The 24,591-nt window shown below is 46.0% G+C and overlaps 1 protein-coding gene across 1 annotated transcript in view; it reads right to left on the bottom strand.

Moving 5' to 3' along the window:
- The window catches only part of iars1 (isoleucyl-tRNA synthetase 1), a 64,997-nt gene that overhangs the window by 33,304 nt on the left and 7,102 nt on the right, over positions 1-24,591 (bottom strand). The window contains exons 6-18 of the mRNA XM_035388168.1: positions 24,054-24,171; positions 23,667-23,814; positions 22,055-22,142; positions 20,066-20,126; positions 19,695-19,790; positions 18,700-18,822; positions 16,671-16,762; positions 9,835-9,933; positions 5,391-5,517; positions 2,546-2,619; positions 1,245-1,439; positions 520-606; positions 174-257 (exon numbers count right to left, since the gene is read on the bottom strand). Coding sequence (XP_035244059.1) covers positions 174-257; positions 520-606; positions 1,245-1,439; positions 2,546-2,619; positions 5,391-5,517; positions 9,835-9,933; positions 16,671-16,762; positions 18,700-18,822; positions 19,695-19,790; positions 20,066-20,126; positions 22,055-22,142; positions 23,667-23,814; positions 24,054-24,171 — 1,392 coding nt within the window. The remainder of the gene's footprint in view (positions 1-173; positions 258-519; positions 607-1,244; positions 1,440-2,545; positions 2,620-5,390; positions 5,518-9,834; positions 9,934-16,670; positions 16,763-18,699; positions 18,823-19,694; positions 19,791-20,065; positions 20,127-22,054; positions 22,143-23,666; positions 23,815-24,053; positions 24,172-24,591) is intronic.

Below are 24,591 nucleotides of genomic sequence, written 5' to 3'. Positions count from 1 at the left end.
AACACAATGCCTTTGCGCCCATCACAAATCACAAGTTAAATTCCTCTGCAGCGGAATTTACAACACACACACACACACACACCTATACACACATTTTCTTCTTTTTCTCTCTTTTTTTTTTTTTTTTTTTTTTTGCAAAGGGCAATTCCAGTTCAACAAAGACGATTGCTCACCTCAGGGCATCAGCCCCATAGTTTTTCACTATCAGCCCAGGATCCGGGTAATTCTTCTTGCGTTTGCTCATCTTCTGTCCATCACTGCATAAAAAAGCACACAGAAATCCATATTTAATTCATATCTCATATTTAAATTAGCCAGCATCTTCCAGGTCACAGAGTAATTAACACACAGCGCACAGTAACAATGCTGCCTGTTTGGCCTGGGGATCAAATGCCATTCTATACCATATGAACCTCCCTCAGGGGCAATTATCAAAGGCCATTACATAAGAGACTTTTACACTACCGGCCTCATCACAGTGAGTCTTACATGCCATCATTTAAAAAGGGGGACACATACCTTGCAAGAACCAGGCCATTGACAATCACATTTTTGAATGGTGGTTTGCCAAAGAGGGCTGTGGACAGCACCAGCAGTGTGTAAAACCTAAAAAGCAGAACATGATGACACACACAGCACTGAGAGACAGAATTCCAACATGGGGGGGAAAAAACAATAAATATAAAATATAAATAAATAAATAAAAAATAAATTCATTTCTACAAGCTCATTCATACGAGAGAATTAAATGGAATGCGCTTTATTGATCCAAGTCGAGTTATATAACTGGATAGGTTTTCACAAGTTTTAAATTTTAAAAAAAATCAATTTGGCATTGCAATTCCTATTAAACATTGCACCAGCATACAACACACATCATAGACAATGACTTTGTATTGAGGTACGGGAGACTGCAGCAAGGACATACAGAAACAGCAGCAGACACAGGCCATCAAGATAAAGTTCAAAGTTAGTACGAACACCCTTCACCCAGAGCACCATCTTGCCAAGCCAGGGATTTATTTATCTCATGCTCGACTCAATATATGCAGATAGTAAATATATATATATATATATATATACATATATATATATATATATATAGATATGTGTGTATTTTATATTAGACTGAGCCTTTCCTTTAAGATGCACTGACAGGACAGTATCCGCTGACAGGGTCGCTTGCGTGATGACATCACAGAGGCCTTACAGAACGGCGCATAAGCACAGCGGAAGCTCCTCACCATCCCCTGGTCTGGTCGATCCCCTCCGCGATGAAATCCGCGGGGAAGGAGTCCTCGAACTCCCGCCGGTTCTCGAAGGGGTAGTGCACCTGGGCGTAGGGCATGCTCCCGCTCTCGAACCAGCAGTCGAAGACCTCCGGCACCCTGCGGAGCTCGCCCTTCCCGCAGCGCGACGGGATGGTCAGGTGGTCGATGCTGCGGGAGGGCGGAGGGGCACGTGCGTTACGCTACCGCCTCAGAGTCGGGCCAAGGGGAGCTAAACTTCACCAAACACCAGAAAGGGAAATGTGCAGTGCGCTGCCAAAAACAGCCACAACACAAAGGAAACCACTCTTTTTTCCCCCTCTCCAACTGCACTAGTGCCTCCATTTCCATACAGAGGCGCTTTGATGCGAAGCCAGAACGTTTCATCAAATCAATTCCGAGTAACAGACGGAACAGAACCTTAATGAGGAGGACTAAATTCAGGCAGCATCACTCCACGTATCGTATTCCTGTAGAGGATATGGTTACATCACACTCACTGATACCAAGCATGGGCTGCTGGTTTCCAGAAAGCAGCAGGCAGGCATGTGTATGTTAATGTGTCCTACCCTATACTGTGCACAGTACTCTCTGAAGGCCGGTTATTTCTATGATGTTTTCATAAGAATCTTTGTGGTATACATATTTCTAAATTATTTTAAAAAACGAATGAGCACACCAAATAACCGCAGTACAGCGAAGTTCAGGTGAAGTGGAGTGCACTAGAAATGTTCTGGAAAGTAGAAAGCAGCACCATGAGGCCTTCAGAGTGGAAAATGTCCACCTAGTATCAGGCGAGGGCACTGGAGAAGTGCATGTGCACGTGCACGTGCCACAGCGGAGACTGAAGAAGCACTTCCATTTTCTGCATTTCCAGATAATTCAATGGCCCTTGTTCATTATGCACTTTTGGCACAAAAGCCATACTTGTGGCACAGGCTAAAACACAGCCTAAGTATCACTCCGTATTAAAATTAACCCAGCTAATCTAAAAGGTTTTGAGGTACGTGTGTGTGTGTGTGTGTGTGTGTGTGCGCGCGCGCACTGTTGCTGTGCAGACACAGTGATTCATACAACTCCAGGGAGAGAGAGGAGAAATTGGTCATTCCCTCCTTTTGCTGAACGAGGGCTGCTGCTTCTCACAATTAATCAGGCATAACTGAGCAGGGAAACTGATCCCAGCGACGGCTGGACATGCCCGGCGAGGCCACCGAGTGCTCAGGAAACAGAGGTGATGCGCCAGAGACCAGCCCGACAGCAGACAGACCATGACTCACCTTTCCCGGTGAAGATCAGTTACTTTCGCTCCGGTGAGCTCCTCCAGCTCAGACACTGACCCCACGCACACCACCTGAGAGAGACGGGGAGGGTCAGCTCTGAGTCACGCAACGCCAGGACAGCACGTCACGCCACGTCAGGGCAGGAAAAGTCACGAGGAGCTCCAACCCAAAACCGGCATGCAAGAGACGTGTATCGAACACTATGCACACGTAATGCCCAGTCGCACGTAAAATAATGACCTCAATAGCCAGGCATACGAGGACAAACAGGTTACATCATTTGGAGTTCCTCCGATGACTCATCGCCGGTAACTGGTCACATATGCAATGCCACTGCTGTTCTTGAACAGAGAATTAATACCAAGACTTCAACAGCAGGCCCCTGTTCAGTTTCATTAGAGAAAATTAATGCCAACAAATCTCTACTTTCCTGATGTCCTCCTACACTGTCGCAATTCTCCAGCACAATGCACATGCTAGCAGCAGTATGGAATAGAATATAACCGAACAGAGCAGAGCAGAACTTAAGTTTTCCCAGGGGGAATGTCACGATTATCACTGTACCGTAAACTCCTGCACGAACGGTTAGATAAAACGGTAAAAATTAAGATGAGCCTGGCAGATGACAAATGTGAATATACAAAGTCAATTATTTCAACAAACCTAATGACTGTATTTTAATGAGAAAAATAAACACTGGGTAACATCAAATGGCAATAGAGAAATATGTTCAACTCATCAACAGCAATGTAGGCTGTGCTAGTTCAGTTTCAGTGGTACAGACGAGCTGGATCACTGTACATCAGGATTCTGGAATTGTATCCAGGCATTTCCAGTACATAAAAATCAATCAAATACTGCAGGGGAGGTCCCACAGTCCCAGCTTGCACCAGGAGTGCCGGTGTGTACACAGCGTTACATACTCGCTTAAAAGCTGGCACTTTTCTGGCTGTCAATCACAAATGTAAACTGACATTAAAATTTTAATGAGAGCTTTAGAAAATCTGGTAGGTTACTGAGCCAGCAGGTGGTCATGCACGAGCATACCCCATCAACTTTAAATCAATTCACGGCAAAATACAGGATATCCAAACATCATTCATCAATTATGTTTTTCCTGTATCCTTAAAATTCATTCTTCAGGCTATTAGCTAATGTTCTTTGGCTTCGTTAGACATTCACATATCAGCAGCCAATCCCAGTCTTGGCCCAGGAAACAGTAGAGCAGGAACACTCAAACCTGGCCCACCAATCCAAATTCAGCCCAGGTTTTCTATTCTACCAGGCAGCTTATTGAACAGTGTGCTACTGATTGGCCAGATTGTCTTCACACCTGGCTCCCAGGTAAAGGGAAGGTGGAAAACCAGCAGTTCTCAGCCCTCCAGGACTAGGATTTGAGTAACAGTGGACTAGAGGATTGAGTAAAACACAATTTCAGCAGATATTTGCATGACAGAATCCCGCATAAATACTCCACACCTGTGATTCTTCACGCAAAGAAAATAAGATGCATCTTTTACCATCTGCGGGCCAATATTGGCCAATAAAGCTTTCACTACAATAAATTAGAGAATGAAGAGAAAATGTTTCCCTCAAGAAACTGCCAATGAACTGTCATGAAAGCGCAAACTCTGCCGAATGCGTTTAAGCCTGCTGCTCACAGCATCAACAGGATTTCGGTTGGCCTGCAGAAAAGGACTCAGCTGTGATTTGGGGTGGCTGAAAGGGGGCGTGGGGCCAGAGCTGCACATCGATCCTAAACTCATCGGGCAGAGAATGAATTTATCTGCCGCTGCTGCTGCGCAGGACAAGTTACTCTACCCCACGCTGAACGCATTACTCTTCCCCACGTTGAACGCGTTACTCTTCCCCACGCTGAACGCATTACTCTTCCCCACGTTGAACGCATTACTCTTCCCCACGCTGAACGCATTACTCTTCCCCACGTTGAACGCGTTACTCTTCCCCACGCTGAACGCATTACTCTTCCCCATGCTGAACGCATTACTCTTCCCCACGCTGAACGCATTACTCTTCCCCACGCTGAACGCATTACTCTTCCCCACGCTGAACAGGTTACACTTCCCCATGCTGAACGCGTTACACTTCCCCACACTGAACGCGAGCCCTGCTGAATGCAAGCCCCGCCCGCACACTCCAGTTTTGCCCAGGGTTTGGGCAGCTGGCCCAGATACAGGTACAGCCGCCACAGAGACGGGAGAGCAAGAGATCCACTTTCCTGGCCCTGCACAAGCTCAGGGAGTCAGAGGCACCCTGGAGACTGCTGCCTGGATACAGTCACCGTGCTATTTCCAGGAAGCAGGTCACTGTCCTTCTTTTATTCAGTCGCTCATTTCATTTTTCAAAGACTGAAACAACCCAATTCCGAGGTCTATATTAAGTTCGCCTTTCCGACTCCGCAGCGAATGGAAATTTTTTTGTGGTCCGTCTCCGTGCAGAATTGGCGGAGCAGCATGATCATTGTCATGTTTCGTACAAAGGTTTACTAAAAGGAAGGGTTTTAACCAAAACAAGCAATCATTAAAAGGCTCTGTTAACAACATTTAATTCAAACGCTACAGTTTCGACAGCACATTCAAGGACAAAATAAATCATTAACGAACACAAGTGAAAGAAACTGATACTGTGATAAGATCCTTGCAACCTCACTGCACTGCATGTCATTATCACACAATTAAATGAAAGCGAATTAAATTTTCAACTATAGCAAAGCTTTTGCCTTGCTGGCTGCTCAAGGATTAGATCATTTACATTACATTGGTGACAGCAATGTGAGCGTAGCCCATTTTCTCAAAGTATGGAATGGATGTCAGAAACAAACCTCCTCAAAGTCATCGCTGACCCACAGTGGAATGGGGGTGCCCCAGTACCGGTTCCTGGACACAGCCCAATCACGTGCATCCCTCAGCCAGTTGCCAAAGCGCTTCTCCCTCACAAATTCAGGGACCCTGGGAGGAATGAGTCACAGAAAAACAGCGGGGGAGGAGGAAACATGGACTGTAACTTTGCTGGGAGATCAATGACAAACTGGAGATTCATATTTAAACATCCAAGTTATCCTGTGTTTGGGGGGGGGGGGGGACATTAAACATGGTTGTGGCAGGAACAAAGTGTTTAAGAACACAGCTTATATAACATCCTTTCATGTGCCGCTCATCTGTCAGGGGAAGCTGCTGATGGGAAAATTATTCGGAGAAAGAAGAGTGTTGAGTGCTCAGCGGCAGCAGTTCTGCCCCTATGATGACACTGAGGAGAACCACAGCACCCACCTCCAAGCCTCAAATAAAAATTTGAATCCGCTGTCGAAACAAATCGAATCCTCCACTTGAAATATTCCTGCACAAAAACAGACTTCGCCCAATTAGCCTCTCCGGTTGCAGTCACATGACTCCCTCCCTACCGCGACAGGTGCCGAAGGTGCTATGCCTATGGGAGAGAGGAGCGGAGGCCCGTAACTCTCCGTGTCAGGAAAGACAAACACCCACAGTTGCACACCAAGCGAGGACAAACAAATCCTCCCAGCATGCCATTATTAAAGGGGTGTCTGCACTCAGCCTTTCTCTCAGCCTAATGTGACACTGACAACCGCCACTGCCTTTCTGTCTGGCTGCGTAGGAAAGCCGGGGCAGAGGAACAATCCCTGCAGCAAAGCTCAATAAAAAAGCCAACTAAAATTAGGTGCGTATCCGCAAATACATTCTGTGACTCACAGCTGGGGGACACGCTTCACAAAATTCTGTAGGTTTATTCCGTTCCGTTTAGGACACTCGAACACCGAGGAAAACAATCCAATAAAATAAACCTTCCGAATGTTCCGAATAATGACCATTTATTTGCGACAATTATTGGGATTTGCCTCAGCGGAAACAGAAAACACAAATCCAGTATTTCCCCCATTTTCATTACCATGTTACTGAAGTGTGATTGACTTTGTAATAGTGAGCCAACAAACACGGAAATTCAGTAGCGAATCATTTGTGGCACGACGACAAATTTCTGCATAGATGTCCCACGTAAAAAATCTGACGACAAACCAGAGGGCTTAATTTGAGCTGGCCTCTCATTTCTGGCCATTCCTTGGCCTAAAAATAACTGTTGTGCCGTTTCTAATAAGTCGAACCGCAAAGGTTAAATCTCCCCTCCAGGCATCCGCCTCCTTTCTCCCCTCCATTTTTCTTTTTTTGGGACAGGACGCCACCTCTGGAGAATACCTCAGTATAAATGGTGCTCAGGCTCCACCAGCAGAGCGATGAGTTCATCAATTCCCATTTGAGAAAGAGGCATTCTATTTAGGCACCCAATATATCAATTTAATGATTTTTTTTTTCTTCCCCCAGACTAAATGTAGAATTTAAAGCACGCCGTCTTGTGCTAGATGTACAGGGCTATTTAACAACCCACGTGTTTCTATTAAAAGGCCGAGACAAGGGGCTAAGTGGATCCATGGTGTGGCTCGAGGGGGTGCGTTTGGGGGGGGGGGGGGGCTGAAACACTTTTCTTTTCTTTTTTTTGAATCTCTGACATCCAGGGGGTCAATCAAGGCCATGGTACAGCAGCTAATCAGCTCCAGTCAGTCAGTCAGTCAGTCTATCTTTCTGAACAAGAGGGGAAAATGCTAAATCTCAATGTCATATCTTACATGGAGGATGACAAATCCTTTTTTGTACTGGAGATGAGGTGTGTAAAAAAATTTACTTGCAGTCAACAAAGCAAGCAGATTGAATATTATACCGATTTAGACTAATGTTGTCAACACTACACTGTGTACCTAAATCCAGATCCCTAAATCTTCTAGCGTTTGTCTTTTTTAATTTTTTCGTTACATTTTTTTTTAGAATGCAGTTACGCTGCGGCTTCTTGAAATCTGGGAGATAAATGAGAAGGATCCCGTCGGTAACCTCGGCAGCCCACCCACACGGCACCCGAAAGTGGCGCGGGCGCGAGCACGGGTGGGGCTCCTGTCAGGCTGTTCTAAAAGCAGCGCTGCAGCCCACAGGATTTGATGGAACACATTAAAATAATTGCGCTTTCAGAATTCCATTAGCAGCAAGACTGCCTGGGTCTCAAGATACGGGCTCCAATGTCTCACATGGCTTCAGAATAAAGCTTCAGAGTCAGCGCGGAATCAGAATACTGGTTCACGTGAAAACGGTAAAAACAGTGATGTGACGCGACACTCCCTCTGAGCAGGACGATAACTGTCCAATCGGAGGGGACGAACGAGCTGTCCGTCATGCAGAACGTCATGGATACGCTCTGCGACTCTCAGCATTCGCTCATTTTCCAATATGACTTCATTTGAGGACTAACCCTGCGGGGGAAACACCTAACCAGTACGCCTACAGTATGACTAGACCACGTTTAAATCAGGTTTAGAAATTTATTAGCAGTGGTTATGATAGAAAAAAGTGTTTTTGCTGCAGTGGTCCTCAGGACTTTGATTGGTCAATATCTGTTCATTAGTTCATAACTGACAAGTAGTCTATGGCAAGTGTTCTTCCAAACTGGCCACATAACTTCCAAATAATTATATAGCGCATTAACCAGCAAACAGCCAGCTGATCATCATAATAGTAGCAATGACATTGTGGCAAAACATAGCTTTGTCTTCCCCCCTAAAGTTCAGAGGGGAGCAAGGTGCTTGTTGGTCAAGAGGAGACACCGAAGAGGAAAACAGTGATTCTGATATGACAGCTGTGGTCTGAAACCGCTCCCTGTTTCTTTAAAAACAGCGAGCGCACAGCTCAGCGCTCGCACCCCGGCCTCTCTCCACCCACCTCCTATCTGCAGGCGATTCATCTCCAGGTGACAGCCATATTACCACCCAACGCTCTGCTCTGGAGTAGGGGGAAAATGCTGGCACTACCAAACACCTGCAGCGCCGCATCAACCCCCGAAATGTGTCACTGCGCAAATGAATTACGCCGGCTCATTAGCCGCACGAGCGCCCGGAAGGCGCCGGGTGCAGGAGCCGCAGGTTAGCGCTAACACCCGCTAGAGGAGCCGCAGGTTAGCGCTAATGTCTGTTAGAGGAGCTGCAGGTTAGGGCTAACACCCGCTAGAGGAGCCGCAGGTTAGCGCTAATGTCTGTTAGAGGAGCCGCAGGTTAGCGCTAACACCCGCTAGAGGTGCCGCAGGTTAGCGCTAATGTCTGTTAGAGGAGCTGCAGGTTACCGCTAACACCCGCTAGAGGAGCTGCAGGTTAGCGCTAATGTCTGTTAGAGGAGCTGCAGGTTAGGGCTAACACCCGCTAGAGGAGCCGCAGGTTAGCGCTAACACCCGCTAGAGGAACCGCAGGTTAGCGCTAATGTCTGTTAGAGGAGCTGCAGGTTAGCGCTAATGTCTGTTAGAGGAGCCGCCGGTTAGCGCTAACACCCACTAGAGGAACCGCAGGTTAGCGCTAATGTCTGATAGAGGAGCCGCATCGGCTTCCCGCCTTCAGTCACCGGTCACCCATCCCCCTCCACCTGCCGCAAAAAAAAATAAGCCTCTAAAACGCAATAAAAATGAGCACTTCTAAAGAACGGTACCATCTCAACCATTACTGATATCGGCCTGTTTTATTCATGTAGGAAATGAGATGGCTCCATCTAGCTGAAACGCTGGCAGTAAAGGGAGAGCTGGCAGGTAATGGGGCTGATTGAAAGGAGCGTATTGTCATTTCGTCCCGGTGGAGGAGGTCTCCTGAGTGCAGCCGAATCCCCTGCGCTCGCACGGACGATAAGCAGCTGTGGAGGGAGCGCTCTGCTGCCGCTGCTGCTCCGGCTGCTCGCCTCGCCCCCACCTCCCCCCCCCCCCCGCCCTAACCCTCCCTCCCACATGGAGAAGCTGCCACTTACACAGGGCCTGCAGCGAGTGGGAGTCACTGCACAATGCACAGCAGGGGAGGCTGAACCTGAGGAACAGAGCTAACGTCTCCCGGCAAAAAACGCCAGTGTGGCGCATGTGCGTCTGTATGAATATATATATAATATAAAAAATATACATTTATACATATATGTGAGTGCAAGCATGTTTGTGTGTGAGTGTGTTGCAATACAATATCCTTTATTTGATCACATATTATCTGGAACGTCAGGAGGGATGGGTTATGAGCAGGGGACATGTTGGTGGTTCCTCTGATACATTAAAACACTGACCGCCCCAAGTACAACTGAGGGCCAAATCACAAATAACACTACACCAGATGTAGATCCACTAACGGTCACAATGACCTGACCTTTGACCCCTCGTCAATAATTACTGGAGCCAGACCGTGGCCTCACCAGTAGCATTTTCCGTTGTTGTCCAGAAGCTTGTCCACCATGTGCTCCACTCTGATGAACCAGCTAGGCACAGCCTTGTAGATCAGAGGGGTGTCCGACCTGTTTCCGAGAAAGAACGAACACAAAAAAACTCACTGTGAACAGAACGACAAGGAAATAGATAAGAAAATACTTTCATGCAGGGCAGAACCTACCACACCATTTCAATATTCGGGAGTACAGAGAAAGCGAGTATCACATGGCAATTCAGGAGTGAAAGCATTATGTACAGTTAAAAATGAGACCAGCTTCAAATACGGCAGAGAAATTCCAGTTCCATACAATTCCAGAACTGATGCATGCTCACTCTCTAACAGTCAGAGTACAAGTTCTGCTGCATGTATTAGCTTTTTGTCATTCAACTGAAGCAAAACATGGTACAGCAATAACAGGGACCCCTTTGGTAATATGCAGTAAACCAGCCAGTTACGATGACTCCTCAAGTGGTGAGCAACGAAAGTAAACCATTTGCTATGTAGCATCCCCAACCCAAGCACTGTTATTCCAAGTTTTAATGTATACAGAAAACAGTTAATGTAGTTAGAAAGCTAACTTTGCCTTTTTGTTTTTCCCGTTCCCCTACACCACCTGGTCCACTAGGGTGAAAAACAATTCTTAATCATTAGCTTTGCATCTTTTCAAGTGAACGGTGGGCTAAATGTGAGGCTTGAGGTATCCAATGTCTTTGTAACAGCAGAGCAACTAAAGCTCAGTATACACGCATTCAGAAAACAATACAGCTTCCCCAATAATTGCTATTCAAACAGCAAGCAAATATGCACGACTTTTCTAAGAAAACCAAAGAAAATTCATCCCTGCTTACGTAAATGGAGCCTGAAATTGCATAAAAAGTCTTGACAAGACATCTGGGGTGCTTGGTTCCCTGTTATAAATGAGCGTTTAGAAATTCTCTTTATGAGAACTTAACATGCTAAATCACTCTTCTCTTGGCAGAACATTGTTCTTGTGCGGCTGGCAAGCTGAGCTCTCATCTTTCTTCCATCCCCACATTCACTCACCACCACCCCCCCCCCCCAGTTACACTCAAGGACCTAACAACAGGATGGCATTTAGAAATGAAAAGGGCTTTCTGTACTGATGGGAGTGTGCAACTCAACAACTCCAGATTGGCTGGGGCTACCACGTGCTGTCACAATCACTGATCGCCATGAACCAATCAGAAGTATTCACCATCCACAGCACACCATGATTGGTTGAATGCAGTGATTCAACTACACTAAAAAGGATCACTCCCCCACAGCTCGCATTCGCATTGGCTGAGAAAGACCCTATGCAAATTTAACAAGTTCTTTATCCTGTCAACTTTGAATTAACATATTCATTTGCATTTAGCAGATGCTCGTATGCAAAGCAACCTAGAATTCAGTCTTGAGAATACTATAAGGCAAGAAGAACACTGCTGCATCTATTAACAATTAAGTCTCACAAAAAGCACAGTAACAAGCACAAGAGAAAAAACTAAAGACATTAAGTACATCTTAATCGGTACACACAAACTTAAAAATTAAAGTTTTTTCGCAAGTACACTGCATTTTTAGTTGCGTTTTTTTTAAATAACAAAAAAAAAACAAATTGTGGGAATGCTGTACACAAACCAAAAAGATAGGCAATTAATAATCACAATAATAATACCAGTAATTCCACAAGATGGCAGATACATCTGGGAAAATCATGAAAAATCTATCATTTCAGTCGTCAAGGATCATGGGAACCTTTACTGGTCGATTCCCTCACCTATCGTTAGACGAGGTCGTCACTCCTTGTCACCCACATCTGACACCCAAAAAACGCAACATATCAAATAGCTTCCCCAATCAGCCTTCAGGAAATCGCCAATAATTAATGTGAATCCATTTATACACCACTTGATAAATTATTCTTGCCATGGTCGCTCAAGCTCCAGAGAAAATACAGTCTTTAATATCACAAGTGGTTTTGTAAAACTATTACCTTACTTGATTTTGTACGGAACAGTCCATGCAAATGACAAGCTCTTAATTTAGGGGCAACCAATATTGGGGCAACCACTCAGAAAAAGTGATAATGTGAGTACAATATTGATGAATTGAACCCACTGAAATTGGCTCTTGATAGGCGGGTATGGTTGTCTACCCCTCATGACTGCATGGGCTCTCCATCCCTGTCCTAGTAGATATGCAGCCATATTCTACTCCTGGCGGGGTCCCCCCAATACATACCACTGCCACCTTACTCACTGTCTGCTATATTGCAAATTCCCTAATTGCCTTTCTACCCTCTTCCCCACGCTGCCGGCGGGGCTCTTGCCCCAACCCTCGAGAGTGCTTTGAGAGTCGTCTGGTCTCCCCCACCTCTGCGGTCCAGCCCCTCCTTCGTCATTGCCTCCACCCTGCCCACATCTGTCGCCACCTGCTGTTCCCCATCACCGCCACCCGGCCCCACCCATCATCTGAGCCACATCACATATCTTATGAAACTGGCTGACATGCTGGTCACCAGCCGGCACCCTGAGCCAACCAGAGGAGGATGGGTTTCCCCCTTGAGCCTGGTTCCTTCCAAGGTTTCTTCCCATCTGCCACAGGGAGTTTTTCCTTGCCACTGTTGCCTTAGGCTTGCTCCTGTGGGGGTTTAGGCCAGGGTTGTCTGTAAAGCGTATTGTGACAACTGCTGTAAAATACGCTATACAAATAAAATTTGATTGATATTTTTCAGATAATAACGCAAACCATTAAGGATCACAAGACTGTCATGAAAGAATCAGATAATTCTGTAGATTCTAGTTTTACTCAAAAGAACAGAAAAATATCAACCATGTTAAGTGTGAAAAAATACAGTAGACAAATGAATTATATTTTTCTTTGTGTCCCACTTGCATATATGATCTTGGTGAATTACACTGCCAACATTGAAAACTCCCACAAAGGTAAACAAAAACTGAACAAAAAGTTTATGCCGACAGATTTTTTTTGCTTGAAAAAATTGTAACTTTCCATTTCTATGCTCGCATAATCAAATCAACTCAATCTTGAGGACACAAGGGAAAGGTTATATTTTATGATATACTTTCAGTTATTAAAATCCGGAGGAACAGATCCAAGAACATTAAATCAAGGACAAAATACTGTATTCAAGCACAATTCGGGCAATGCCCAACGTATTAAACCTTCATTACAATTGCTTTAGTTTCAAGCCAGAAGAGAATTACTTTTTCAAGATGACAGTAACTGAATCATAAACTCAAAATATTTCCTGTAAGTAGAATATAACCGAATGGTTTAATAGATGTAATTAGGTTAAGAAAATGTGTAGGTAATTCAAGAACATTCTAAAAGAAACTTTACGGAGACAATTCTTACAAACTGTTCTCCATATTATGCAGGATTTCCCCAATACATTAGGAGGAGCCGGCCACCCCACCTAAGAGAGTTGCCACCCTGCCTACCAATATAAAAAATAATATGACCACAGGTGGTAATTAACAGGGTCCAAGCACCAAGATGCAATTATGAAATGTTAAGCTGTAAGGCCACATGTTGAATGAATGGTACAAATTTTCAGTCTCAAAATTTGTCTTTGTAGTTCCTAGCTTAGAGGTCACTATACATACAAGATTCATGGTGATTAGCCATTGCTATGACCATTGCACAGATGTCAAGTTTCGTGACGATTGGACAATGACTTTGTAAAAATGACCACATCCCCAACAACTGACTGACATGTAACAGCCACAGAGTGTTTTGAAAAATCAACCTTTTCTGATAATTATTGAAGGCCACTCCACAGATCATTTCAAGTCTAATTTGGCGACAATTAGTCTAACTCACAGGATATAGACTGTGGGTATAAGCCTCCCATTGGCCGACTAGTTCTGTTGGAATTCTCCTCCCCTTTCCGCTATCTGCGTGTTACCGTATTTGCAAGGGCACCGTCGCTGCATCCTGGGCTTAGTGCCGCCCAAGACGATTGTGATTGGTTTAAAGAAATACAAACAAGCCAGAGTGTTTTTTTCCCCCTATTCCCGAATGATAATGGGTTGAGCCAGACCTTTCTCCAGCGCTGGCACGGCGCTGAAACGAAGTGTGGAGATAGGTCTGGCTATGCGAGACTAGGCGACAATGGGCCAAATGGCCAAGGACTAGTTTGCAAAAGAAAAAATTCAAAGTCTGTATTTTCAATTGAGCCCTGTAGCGCCACCAAGTATCCAATCGGTGCCAAAATCTCCCCTTCAGTAATGCACGGAACCTTCAACCACCGTGCAGTTTCGAAAAAGTTGAGACAAAATCGCTAGAAATGATCAAAATTTGAGATAGATATAACTAAAAAAAAGATAGTAAGAAGATACAGTCCAAATACAATAGGTTTTCAGCATTTTGTGCTTGGCCCCCTAAACATATGGCAATGTAATTTTGAAAAATAATTACTAAAATAAATAATCTGTTGATTTTTAAAGTACGATTTAAAAATTAACAGAAAATTTGACAAAGTACTCCATTTTGTGATCCATCTTAGGAAATTAACAGCGATTCAATACGCTATCGGTGAGCAACCAACCAGAAATTCAGTGTTTTGACTGGAAGTTATCTCACTACGACTGGCTGTTTGGCAATGCATAGACAAACTGATTTGTTTTACGTAGTTGGAGATTTTCCTCAAGAAAGCAAATAACCAGCCTAGCTAAATGAGAATGTCATTTTCAGCTAAAAAAAAAAAAAAAGCTGAGCTTGCCACCAACAAAAGAGTCCGGAAAAGATCTAATCTTTCTTCCATGCAAATGTAAACAAGATCAGGGAGAATAGTGGAGCACAGATAATACTGAAGCAATCATGGCCAAATAACATTTATAATGCCATTCACAATAGACATAATACAATTCTGACCACTGTAGTAGAGATGCTCTGCCACTTGTGTAGGCCACACAAGCAGTCAGTTGAGAGAGGTAGGACAGAAAGGAGTTTTACTGAGGTGCCTACTCTACATTATGCTCACAAAAAAGAGGTAACCCGCACCCACCTCCCCAGTTCTCACCACCCCTCCTATAAAGAAATCCTGGGGGAAACACGGTTTGTACACAAACAACGTAAATTTAGCCTATTTTGTGGTGTGTGGCTCAAAAAGCCCGCACGATTACTGCATTTTCACATTCATGCAAGACCGCTCCTCATCTCCAACTGCCTTCCAGGAGCCCGCAGGGCATGAATGTGTGAGATAATTGGGGACACTTTTTCACAGCCGAATCTGACTCACCATTAGCTGGTTAGTTTGCTAGGTGGCTACGTGGTATGCCAACTTTCTTTTGCAGAGTCAGGAGTCTGGGACTCCCAAGGGGTCTGTGGGCTGGGACTTCCTTTTGGACAGTTTATCACAGTGGAGTGAAGAGATGTAAATTCTGAGATGCTGGGAACTGAATTAATTTCAGTGAAAATAAAAATCAAGCAGATAATCTACCCCATATTCTGACCACCTCTTTTTCAATATCCTCTATGTCAGGGATCGCAAATTCATGTCCTGAAGGGCTTTGTTTCCAAGGCCTAAATTGACTGCCAAGTGAAAGAAAAACACAAAAACCAACAGATGCTGCAGCACTCCAGGACTTCAGTTTAACGGCTTGCTCGGTTATATATCTGTTATAACTAGAAGATCATAAAAGGTTCACTGGCTCTTCAACTAGTTCTATGGTCTTGTCTCAGACTTTTGAACTGCCACTTTATCAAAGGCAACGATTCATCACTTTTAGTGACTTTACTGAACTGAGTGATTGAGTAATCCAATCGTACCCCATTTGAGCCACCCTGGAAAATTAGGCGCATGTCACAAGCACTGAATTCAAGCTGCAGCCACAAAAAGCTGAAATGTCACAATCTGCTCAAAAAACAGCATTCGAATGTCGGCAAAAACACAAGGCTAAATGTTTCATCTTTCGTGTCAGAAAGTAGTTTACTCACAAATGGAAAAAAGTATCAGTTTAGCAGCAGTCGTGAGCGTTCTGTGATTCTGCTTCACCATCGGTTCTTTTTTCCCTTTGCTTATCCAGGTGAGTCCCACTGTGATCTCTTTCACTAAATTGCAGACAGTACTTGTCTGCATTTTGCAATAAAATAGCAGGGAAGGAGTCCTGGCACAACAGTTTCTTGTTGCTTTTCTCTTGATTGGTGAAACAAACAGGAGGGAAATTAATAGCTCGATGTCACAGCTAGAAAACACTTCCAATCTTATCATACGCTTAATTACAGTTGTAATACATGAAATTGTTATCAACCCCACCACCCAGAAACATTGAATTCAACAAACTGTAACAGTTCTTTTGAAAGTTAAAGAGCCCTTAAATGTAACACAATGAGGATAAGTGGGCAGATGGCTATGAATGCACTGTGCAGGTTATGCAGGTGAATGAAGCGTTTCTGCTGCGGGTCTCAGCGTGGTACTGCGTTCCCCAGGCTGCCTCCTGACCTTTCTGACTGGGGCCGACTGACTGGGCGAATCGCTGAGCCAGCGGATGCGGTATCGACGCCCCATGCTAATTCTGATGGCGTCGAGGCGGGGGGTGGGGGTGGGGTGGGAGGGGTGAACAGAAGAATCCTTTTGTCAGCTCCTCTTCACTCTCTCTTTACGAGTTTGGCGACGCAAGCACTTCTACAGGTCAAGAGGAACTGGTTCCCGGGGAGAGTCCGCAGACTCCTGTGTGAAATCTCACACTCCGGGAGGCACGGCACGCGTCACAAGGGCAGGAAAGGGAGGGGACGCTAGGGCGCGCTGGCGAAAAAGCCACGCCCGCCCGGGTCAGCGGCGGACGCACTCACCTCCAGCAGAAAGGGTAGTTGTGCTTGACGGAGCCGGCATTGACCAGGCGCCCATTCTCCTTCAGCAGCTTGATGATGTGCTTGTCAGCATCCTGCAGGGAGGCACATCAAGCACAATGGCACCGTGAGCCTGGCAGGAAAGCAGTGGAGTAACTCCCTAGAGGAGGCATCATACCCTACATAATCACACCAGCAATGATGGGGCACATTTTTCCCTGTGGTTTTAACCCCCAAAGGAATATGTGCCAGGATATGGCATTCATTGCTCCAGAAAATCCAGAATCTAGAACTCTCTCATCAAAGGCTTAAACACCCAGTACATAATCACAATAGCAAGGGAACTAGTCCTGCTTTGATTGGGTCTTTCTAGGTAAAATGAATGATTAAATAGGAATACAAAGCAGAACCATGTTTTTGTTTTGTTTTTTAAAGCACAGCTAAGAATGTAACAGAGGCTGTTATTTACATAAATCACTCGATTTAAAATATCAATCATTCAAATGGCAACTCCAGTTACAGTCCAAAAGGTACAAACAGTGCCAGTCTGTACTGCAAAAGCAGCCCATCACCACAGAACTCAGTGATTTATTCCATGAGGACTCGGAGTCTGCCATGATGTCGTCAGAGCAGGACGGCACCAAATAAAAAGAAGGCCTTAAGGCACTTGAAGTCTCTGAAGATGGAAGACGCGAGCGGTTCATCTGGAGACTCAAATGCCATCGCGCCGTCAAAATGGATCCCACTCCAGACATTTGTTAACAAAAATGCTCATACACAGACCCCACAAAAGTAGAGAATAGTATGACCCACGCTACAGAAACCAGACATTTGCGAACAACGCTGCAACGGCATGGGGCATCTCTGTTTGCTTCTTTCTTTTTTTGGGGGGGGGGGGGGGGGGCGGGAAGCCTTAATCATCCATTTCACATAGTTAATGCACAAACAGTTCATGTGAACTGCTTTTGCTTTAAGGCCTCTTCAGGTGTTCAATGTCCATTGCACTCATTTACTAGAACTTTTAATTCCCCCTTCTAAAGTCGGGCAAATTCACCTAAATGAACTTGTCCACAGTGTCCTTGCAGCTAAGAAGAATAAAACCATCTCATACAGATACTCGCATAGCACCCTCTTTACTCCCCATTTCACCATCCCTCAACTCTGACTCACTCGCTTCTCCCCTAGCGCTAGTTTTCTAGCTGCCCCAAAAACTCACCTGAAACCAGGTCACAAGTTTTCCCGTGATCCGGCTCCATTTCGCAGCCCTCATTACTCAAGCCCATCTGAGATTAGACTCAACTAACAAGTTCAAGTGCAGGCAGACTCCTTGCGTCCTTGGGACGCCATTTTAGCTCTGATTCCAGAGAATGCCTGGCAGTCACATTCTCCTGTCCAAGCACTAATCAGGCACAACCTGGCTTAGGTCCCAAAATCAGACAAGATCAGGAGTTTTCAAGGTCACTTAGGCTATAAGCAGTCTATGCAGACTGGTCGCTGTTCCACTAGCTACAACTTTATCCAGACAGATCAGGTGCGATAACTGCACTTTAATTCAGATGCTTAATTTGGACTGGTCGCTGTTAAAAGAGCTGTGCCTTAATTCAAATTTAACAGTGTTGGGCTAACTGTACCTTAATTCAGACTGGTCAGAGTTGTGCTAGCGGTACCTTAATTGAGACTTGTCAGAGTTGTGCTAGCTGTACCTTAATTCAGACTGGTCAGAGTTGTGCCAGCTGCTATCTAACTCTGGCAAAAAGAGGCACAGTAGACTTCTCCCGGCTCCTGAGAAGAGTCCCGCCACCTCTGCTCACTGCCTATCAGAGTGCGTTAGCGGGAGCTGGTCCCCGGGGACAGCGGCCCTGTTAGGTTTCAGGTTCTCCCAGCACAGGGGCTGATGCAAGCTGTCTGCGGAGTCACAAACCCTCCCAAGTCTTTGAGCTTCTCGGTCATCTCAGGCCAGCAAATGGAAACGGATGAACTGTCGAGATAAACACAGCGGGGAAGCCGTGGTTCGGGGGGGGGGGGTGCAAACCTTCACATACTGTCCCACGAAGTCTGCGACCTCCGGCGTGAAGCATCCCGAGGCGTCCACCGGACAGATGGGGGCGGAGTCTTTCCGGATGATGCCATAATCCGTGCAGACCCTGTAGTCATCCTGTGGAGATGAGACAAGCGTGCCATCAGATTATTTATTCAGCCGTTCTTCCCCACTCCGCTGTCGTCACTTTCAAAACCACTGCTCCAACTATCGACCTCCAAAAGTGGATACGGGTGCCAAGACCCCCCACAAACCAGAGTCGGATAGGAGCGGTGTACACTAGCGGTTTCAAAAAGGGCTCGGCAGGAACATGTGACCATTCAGGCTCCTGTGGCATCGGAAAATACCCGGCCAGACAGAGCAGTGAGATTACATTTACAGACACAGCTGTAAGGGAACTGCAAGTGGCTGCCCTACACTCTCACACAGCCAATAAGAAGTGCAGCCTGCTTGAGTGTGATACACGCTCATTTACAGACCACTCCAGCTCAGGCAGGGGAGGACTGCTGAGGCACAAACAAGCTCTTGTGGCCAGGGACTGAAGCCTAACAAGTCCTGCAGCTCCTACGAGACGCAGACAGGACCTCTCCACACTCTACCGCACCTCCAGAGCCTTCAAAATACAATGGGGGAGGAAATGCTCTCTCCTGCATTTCCAGAGCCTTAAAAATACACTGAGGGAACGCTTTCTCTCCAGTGTTTCCCATGAGATGTGGGTCACAAGCATAATTATGCAGAAAAAAGGTGAAATATATTTTATGTTTATGGATTCTTGCATATTGTAAACTTTCACTAGACATTCACAAGTTAGACTCTGCACTGCACTGCAACTGCACAGCACCAGTTGTTTTGACAGTCATAACATTCATTTCCATATTTGGTCATGATGGTATATTTTAATAAGGTGAGGGGTCGTAGTAAATGGATTTGAAAATGTAGCGTGGCTGTTAGCTTAGGAAAGCATACTCTGTATAGAAGGGCGTACTCACAGCGCCAAAATATGGGGCCTGGTGGACAACTCCTGTGCCCTCCTCCTCGCGGACGTAGTTGTCTGTCACCACGGAGAAGGCCCCAGTCTCCTTGCACTTAGAAAGCGATGAAATAAAGAAGTCAGCAGCTGCATCCTCACCTGGACACATTTATATCATGGACAAACCGTTGGGTGATGACACAAGAACTGGGACATCTCCCAAAACAGGGCAGAGGAACGCTGAGCTCCTGAGCTTGGTTCTGGGAGACGAGGATGACCTAGCGCAGACGTCCATCTCCCATCCAGCCCTCTGGGAGAGACTGCACACAGAGAACACGGTCCTGCGGTGGTCTTAATGGTCTTTGTTTGACACCAATGCCCTGCACTCACCTTCAGGAAGTATTCAAAGAGCGGTCTGTACTTCTTCCCTTTCAGGGTCTTGCCAGGGAACCTGCGAAACAAGAGACACGGTCAGAAGGGCAGAAGCTCACGCATCTACAGATGCACAAGTTCTCTGCTGAACTACTGTGTGGACTGTAGGGTGTATAAGAGTAGACTTGCCTTTGTGTTTTGGATCACTGTCTTGCTGCATAACCCAATTAAGCTTCAGCTTCAGATCACAGACAGATGACCAGATATTCTACTTGAGAATTTTCTGGAACTGTTCATAAGTCTGTAAATATTTCTTTCAAATTAAGTGCTTTCTCTCTGAATCTTGCAATACTACCAACGGCTGTGTACATATCAATAAACAACGCAAATGTTAGACACCGAAAGACGGTTAATTATTTTGTTTTGGTACAAGTCAGCAACCCATTGCAATCTTTGTAAAATTTAAAGATCTCAAGATACCTGCATTTATAGAGCACAACATATTTTTTCCTGCATTCTGGTCTTTTTTTCCCCCCATGTAAAAAAGTCAGAATCCTGCATTAACGTAACCACTGGACACTCACTCTCCTGTAGTACTGTGTGGACTATAAGGTGTATAATAGTCACTGGCTCTCCTGCACAACCACTGTAGGGTGCACAACAGTACACTCTTCTGGAATACTATGTGGACTGGAGAGTTTATAATAGTCACAGGCTCCATTGCAGCAATGTGAGGTGTATAACACTCAGTTGACAGTCAGTCAGTCACAGTATTGTGTTGAGTTTTAGGTGCTTAATAGTCATTAGCTCTCCTGTAGAACCACTGTAGGTTGCATAACAGTTACTCACCCTTCTGCAGTACAATCTGCAGTACTATGTGGACTGTAGGGTTTCTAATAGTCACTGGCTCTCAGTACACTGTATGATGTCTTATTGCTAAAAAAGGCAAAACTTTGGGGGGGCTGGGGAGAAGAATGGTTTTTAAAAGCTGATTTAACAAACAAGCCTGTGGTTTCCTCCACAAAGGGTTCATGCTAAGTTGGGGGGGGGGGGGAATGGGGTGGTCAAAACCCATTACACTTGTTGCCTGTGTATCACTTGCTTGTCCCAAACCACTGGGCCGTAAAATACCATCTGCCTGAGCCTGGGCCCTGCCGCATATTTCCTGACTGCAGTACAAGGCTGCTAATTCCCCTCTCCATTAGATGTGCTCCTAACACCCAGGGCGCTGTGAGCCTGTGCTGCATTGCAACAAAGCCCAAGCACTCGGAATAATTCACGGCTCTAAAGCATCAAGTTTAAACACAAAATCCATACCGCTTGACTTTAAACGTCAGGACTCTGTAAAACAGAGTGTAAAACACAGTGCTCCTGAGGAACGGGAAAAGCACAAATCAGATTTCCTCAAGGCGTAGGGCTGAGGAGCCATTGCGGCTCTACTGCATGCGCGTTCAGAGCGAGAGGCCTTAATAAAACAGACAGTAAAATTATTAAATGTTTTGCTGTGCGTTTGCATCAGCACCATGAAAAACTGCTGCTTACCTGCTCCTTGGCAGGAGAGTAAAGCAAACTTTACCTAACAACTTTGATTGATATGCTTCCTCTCTCAATATCAGAGGTATACATTTTTTTTTTAAGTCTTGAAAGGCCCTGGATTATAGTAGGCAATGAGCAAACAGGCCAGGGGGGCGGTAAGAATGAAAAGCACAACTCCTACACAAGCTCCCCTCTGCCAAAACGCACAAGCCCAGAGGAAGAGCTAATCAGAAGCAGGGAAGATGCAAATCAATGAGCAGTGCAGGGCCACGTATCTTTCCAATCCTTCCCCAATACCTCTCACACCGCTAAAGCCCTCACCTCCCCTGCACAGGGCACAGGGCACAGGGCTTTACCTCGCCTGACACCCAGAACCTGGGGAGCGCGCCACAGGGACACGCTAAATGACGCATGCTGCCACGGCGACGGTCCCGCTAACAATCGCGCTAACGACGCGCGGCGCGCACTCACTTCTCCAGCACCGCGTACTCGTCCTCGGACTTGAAGAGCGCCCCCAGGCGTGCCTCCATCAGGATGTAGACCTTTCCGGTGGCGTTCTCTGCGAGTGCAGAAAGGAGAAAGGACAGAATTAGGGCAATTTGCGCGATTTCGAGAGCCACGTAGCCAGAGGAAAGCACGCTAAGAATCAGGGTGGAGATGTGAGTGGGGGGGGGGGGGACCCAAAGTACACCATCTGCACAAATCCTGGATGTTCACATTGGCCCAGTGTCCTAACAACCCCTCTTCCAAATGAGCCCTAGTTATGGAAGGCAGTCAGAGTATATACACTGAATATTATATTCGTCAGCAGACACACTCAGCAGCTAACAATGTAGGAGCCCAACAGCAGGACTGACTCTTAAGAGATCACTGGAAAGCTTGGGTGAAGCCAGACAGCGTGAGCGCAGTGCCACAAGGAACCTGGGTTGCACTGCAAAAACACACTGCCATGTTAGCGGCAAAGCACCAGCTCAGCAAGCAGGGCAGGGTGCCCTCTCTCACCACGACTCGCTTTTAATAAGACATTACCCAGAACATTTCAAACAGAAGATAGCAGGTTTGGGCAGAGTGGGGGGGGGGGGGGGTGGCAAAATTTACTTGAAGAAACTGCAAACTGAAAGCCCCCCCTGATCAGCTGCAAATAATTGGGACTGACGAGCCTTGAGTGAGAGGCACCATCAATAAACACTGGCACTGGCACCCGCACCCGCCCCCCTCCCCTCTCCCCCTCTCCCCCTCTCCCCCTCTCCCCTCCTGCAGGGAGATAAATGATTGTGCTGCTCAGACTGGCTGCTGGGCAGCCCAGACACAGATAGCATCGACACAGAGCAGGTAGGCTGGCGGGGAGAGCGCATTGGTATTCTGCACTACCCTCTCATGCAGCACTACTAAAGCAAACGCTCTCCGCCACCGTGCGGCATCCAGCTCGCAGTGCCACAGCACCACCCGCTGTCCACCGAGGGGCACTGCGGGCCTCTCCGAAACTAGGTCAACCATTTACCATAAGCACCCTCGGAGGGATCCGAAGAGGAGAAAGAAAAAAAAAAAAACACCCTGTGACTTTAGATGACTATTTTTACATTAACGAGGATTTTACTTCCCTTCCCGATTCTTGAGTGACCTGCTTTAGAGTTTGTTTTCTCATGCCAGGCCACAGGAAGTGGTCGATGTTATGCAGATGTGCCATCGACCGAAAAATAGCATGTTCAGAACTTGTGAGGCAGTCCTTATAATATCAGCGGTGGGTGGATCGTTGAGCAATAAACTAGGGCAGTTACTGGGGTAATTATAAGATTAGTTCCAGCACAACATCTCATGAGGTTATAGTCTTAAAGGTTTTTCCCGCCAACACTGTTCATGTAATGTTCCCAAACATCCTCCAATCAGGTAGAACAGCTTTATTATAAGAAACTGTCCTTTTGCTGGTATGAAGTGGCTAATGATTGACGAGGTGAGGTTTCTGTCCATATTACTTCCACTTGTCCACTATAGATCAGGTGAAGGAAGGAGGACCATGACTTCAGTTTTCAGCAGCAGCCCTGAACTGCATGATTCATCTATCTGAGGTGGGGGCGGTCCTGACCTTTAACCTTGACGTACAGCAACTCTGGGTTGACGCACAGGGCCAGGTTGCTGGGCAGGGTCCAGGGTGTGGTGGTCCAGGCTATCAGACACACACTCTCATCGTCCTCCAGGGGGAAGTTGACAATCACAGACGGGTCTTGTACATCCTGTAGGAAGATGCAGGCTTAAACACTTCTAACAGTTTATTAATTCAATAAAAATAGCAGCCTCTTCCAAGCCTCCATTAAAGCCGGGGAGTAATTGCTGTGTTGGGTGGGAAGGAACCTGCATTAGCCAAACTTTATCTTTACCGTAGGGACTGAGTGAGGAGATAAACCAGGGCTATGGAGGGACAGAGAAGAGAAACTCCTTAATCACGAGGAAGAGTGGAGCAGGACTGGATTACCTTGTAGTTCTGGTTGGCCTCAAAGTTGGACAGGGGGGTGTTGCAGGCAGTGGAGAAAGGCATGACCTTCACCCCTCTGTAGACCAGGCCTGTGTCATACAGCTGTCTGAAGACCCACCTGGTGGAGGGTACAGCAGATGCCATCTACATACCATGGGTATGGAGCCCTATAGGTGCTACAACAGAACCAAGTACTTTCTGTGTACATGCGTAGAGTATACTGTGTGTAGAGTATGTGTGCAGAGTGGGGATGGGTGGTATGATGGTAATACCATATACCAACGCTGTCCATTTCATTACCGTCATTGAATATCTGCAGCGTGTATATAATACATGCCAAAATTAAGAGCTGTTCACAGTGTAACACAGTGCCACGGCCTTTATGGTTGAAACGTTATGAAAGTGATAACGCAACTCTTCGTTGAACGATGCTCTTTTGGAGACAAGCATTAGTCAGATAAATAACCTGTCATGCCTGTTAGGCTATGCAACCTGCTCAACCAGGATGCTTGTTTTTCTGGCAAAGAACCAAGAATGA

The sequence above is a fragment of the Anguilla anguilla genome, chromosome 13 (assembly GCF_013347855.1).
Source record: "Anguilla anguilla isolate fAngAng1 chromosome 13, fAngAng1.pri, whole genome shotgun sequence".
Taxonomy (NCBI): Eukaryota; Metazoa; Chordata; class Actinopteri; order Anguilliformes; family Anguillidae; genus Anguilla; species Anguilla anguilla.
The sequence above is the reverse complement of the archived record's forward strand: the minus strand, read 5'-3'. Positions and strand labels throughout refer to the sequence as shown.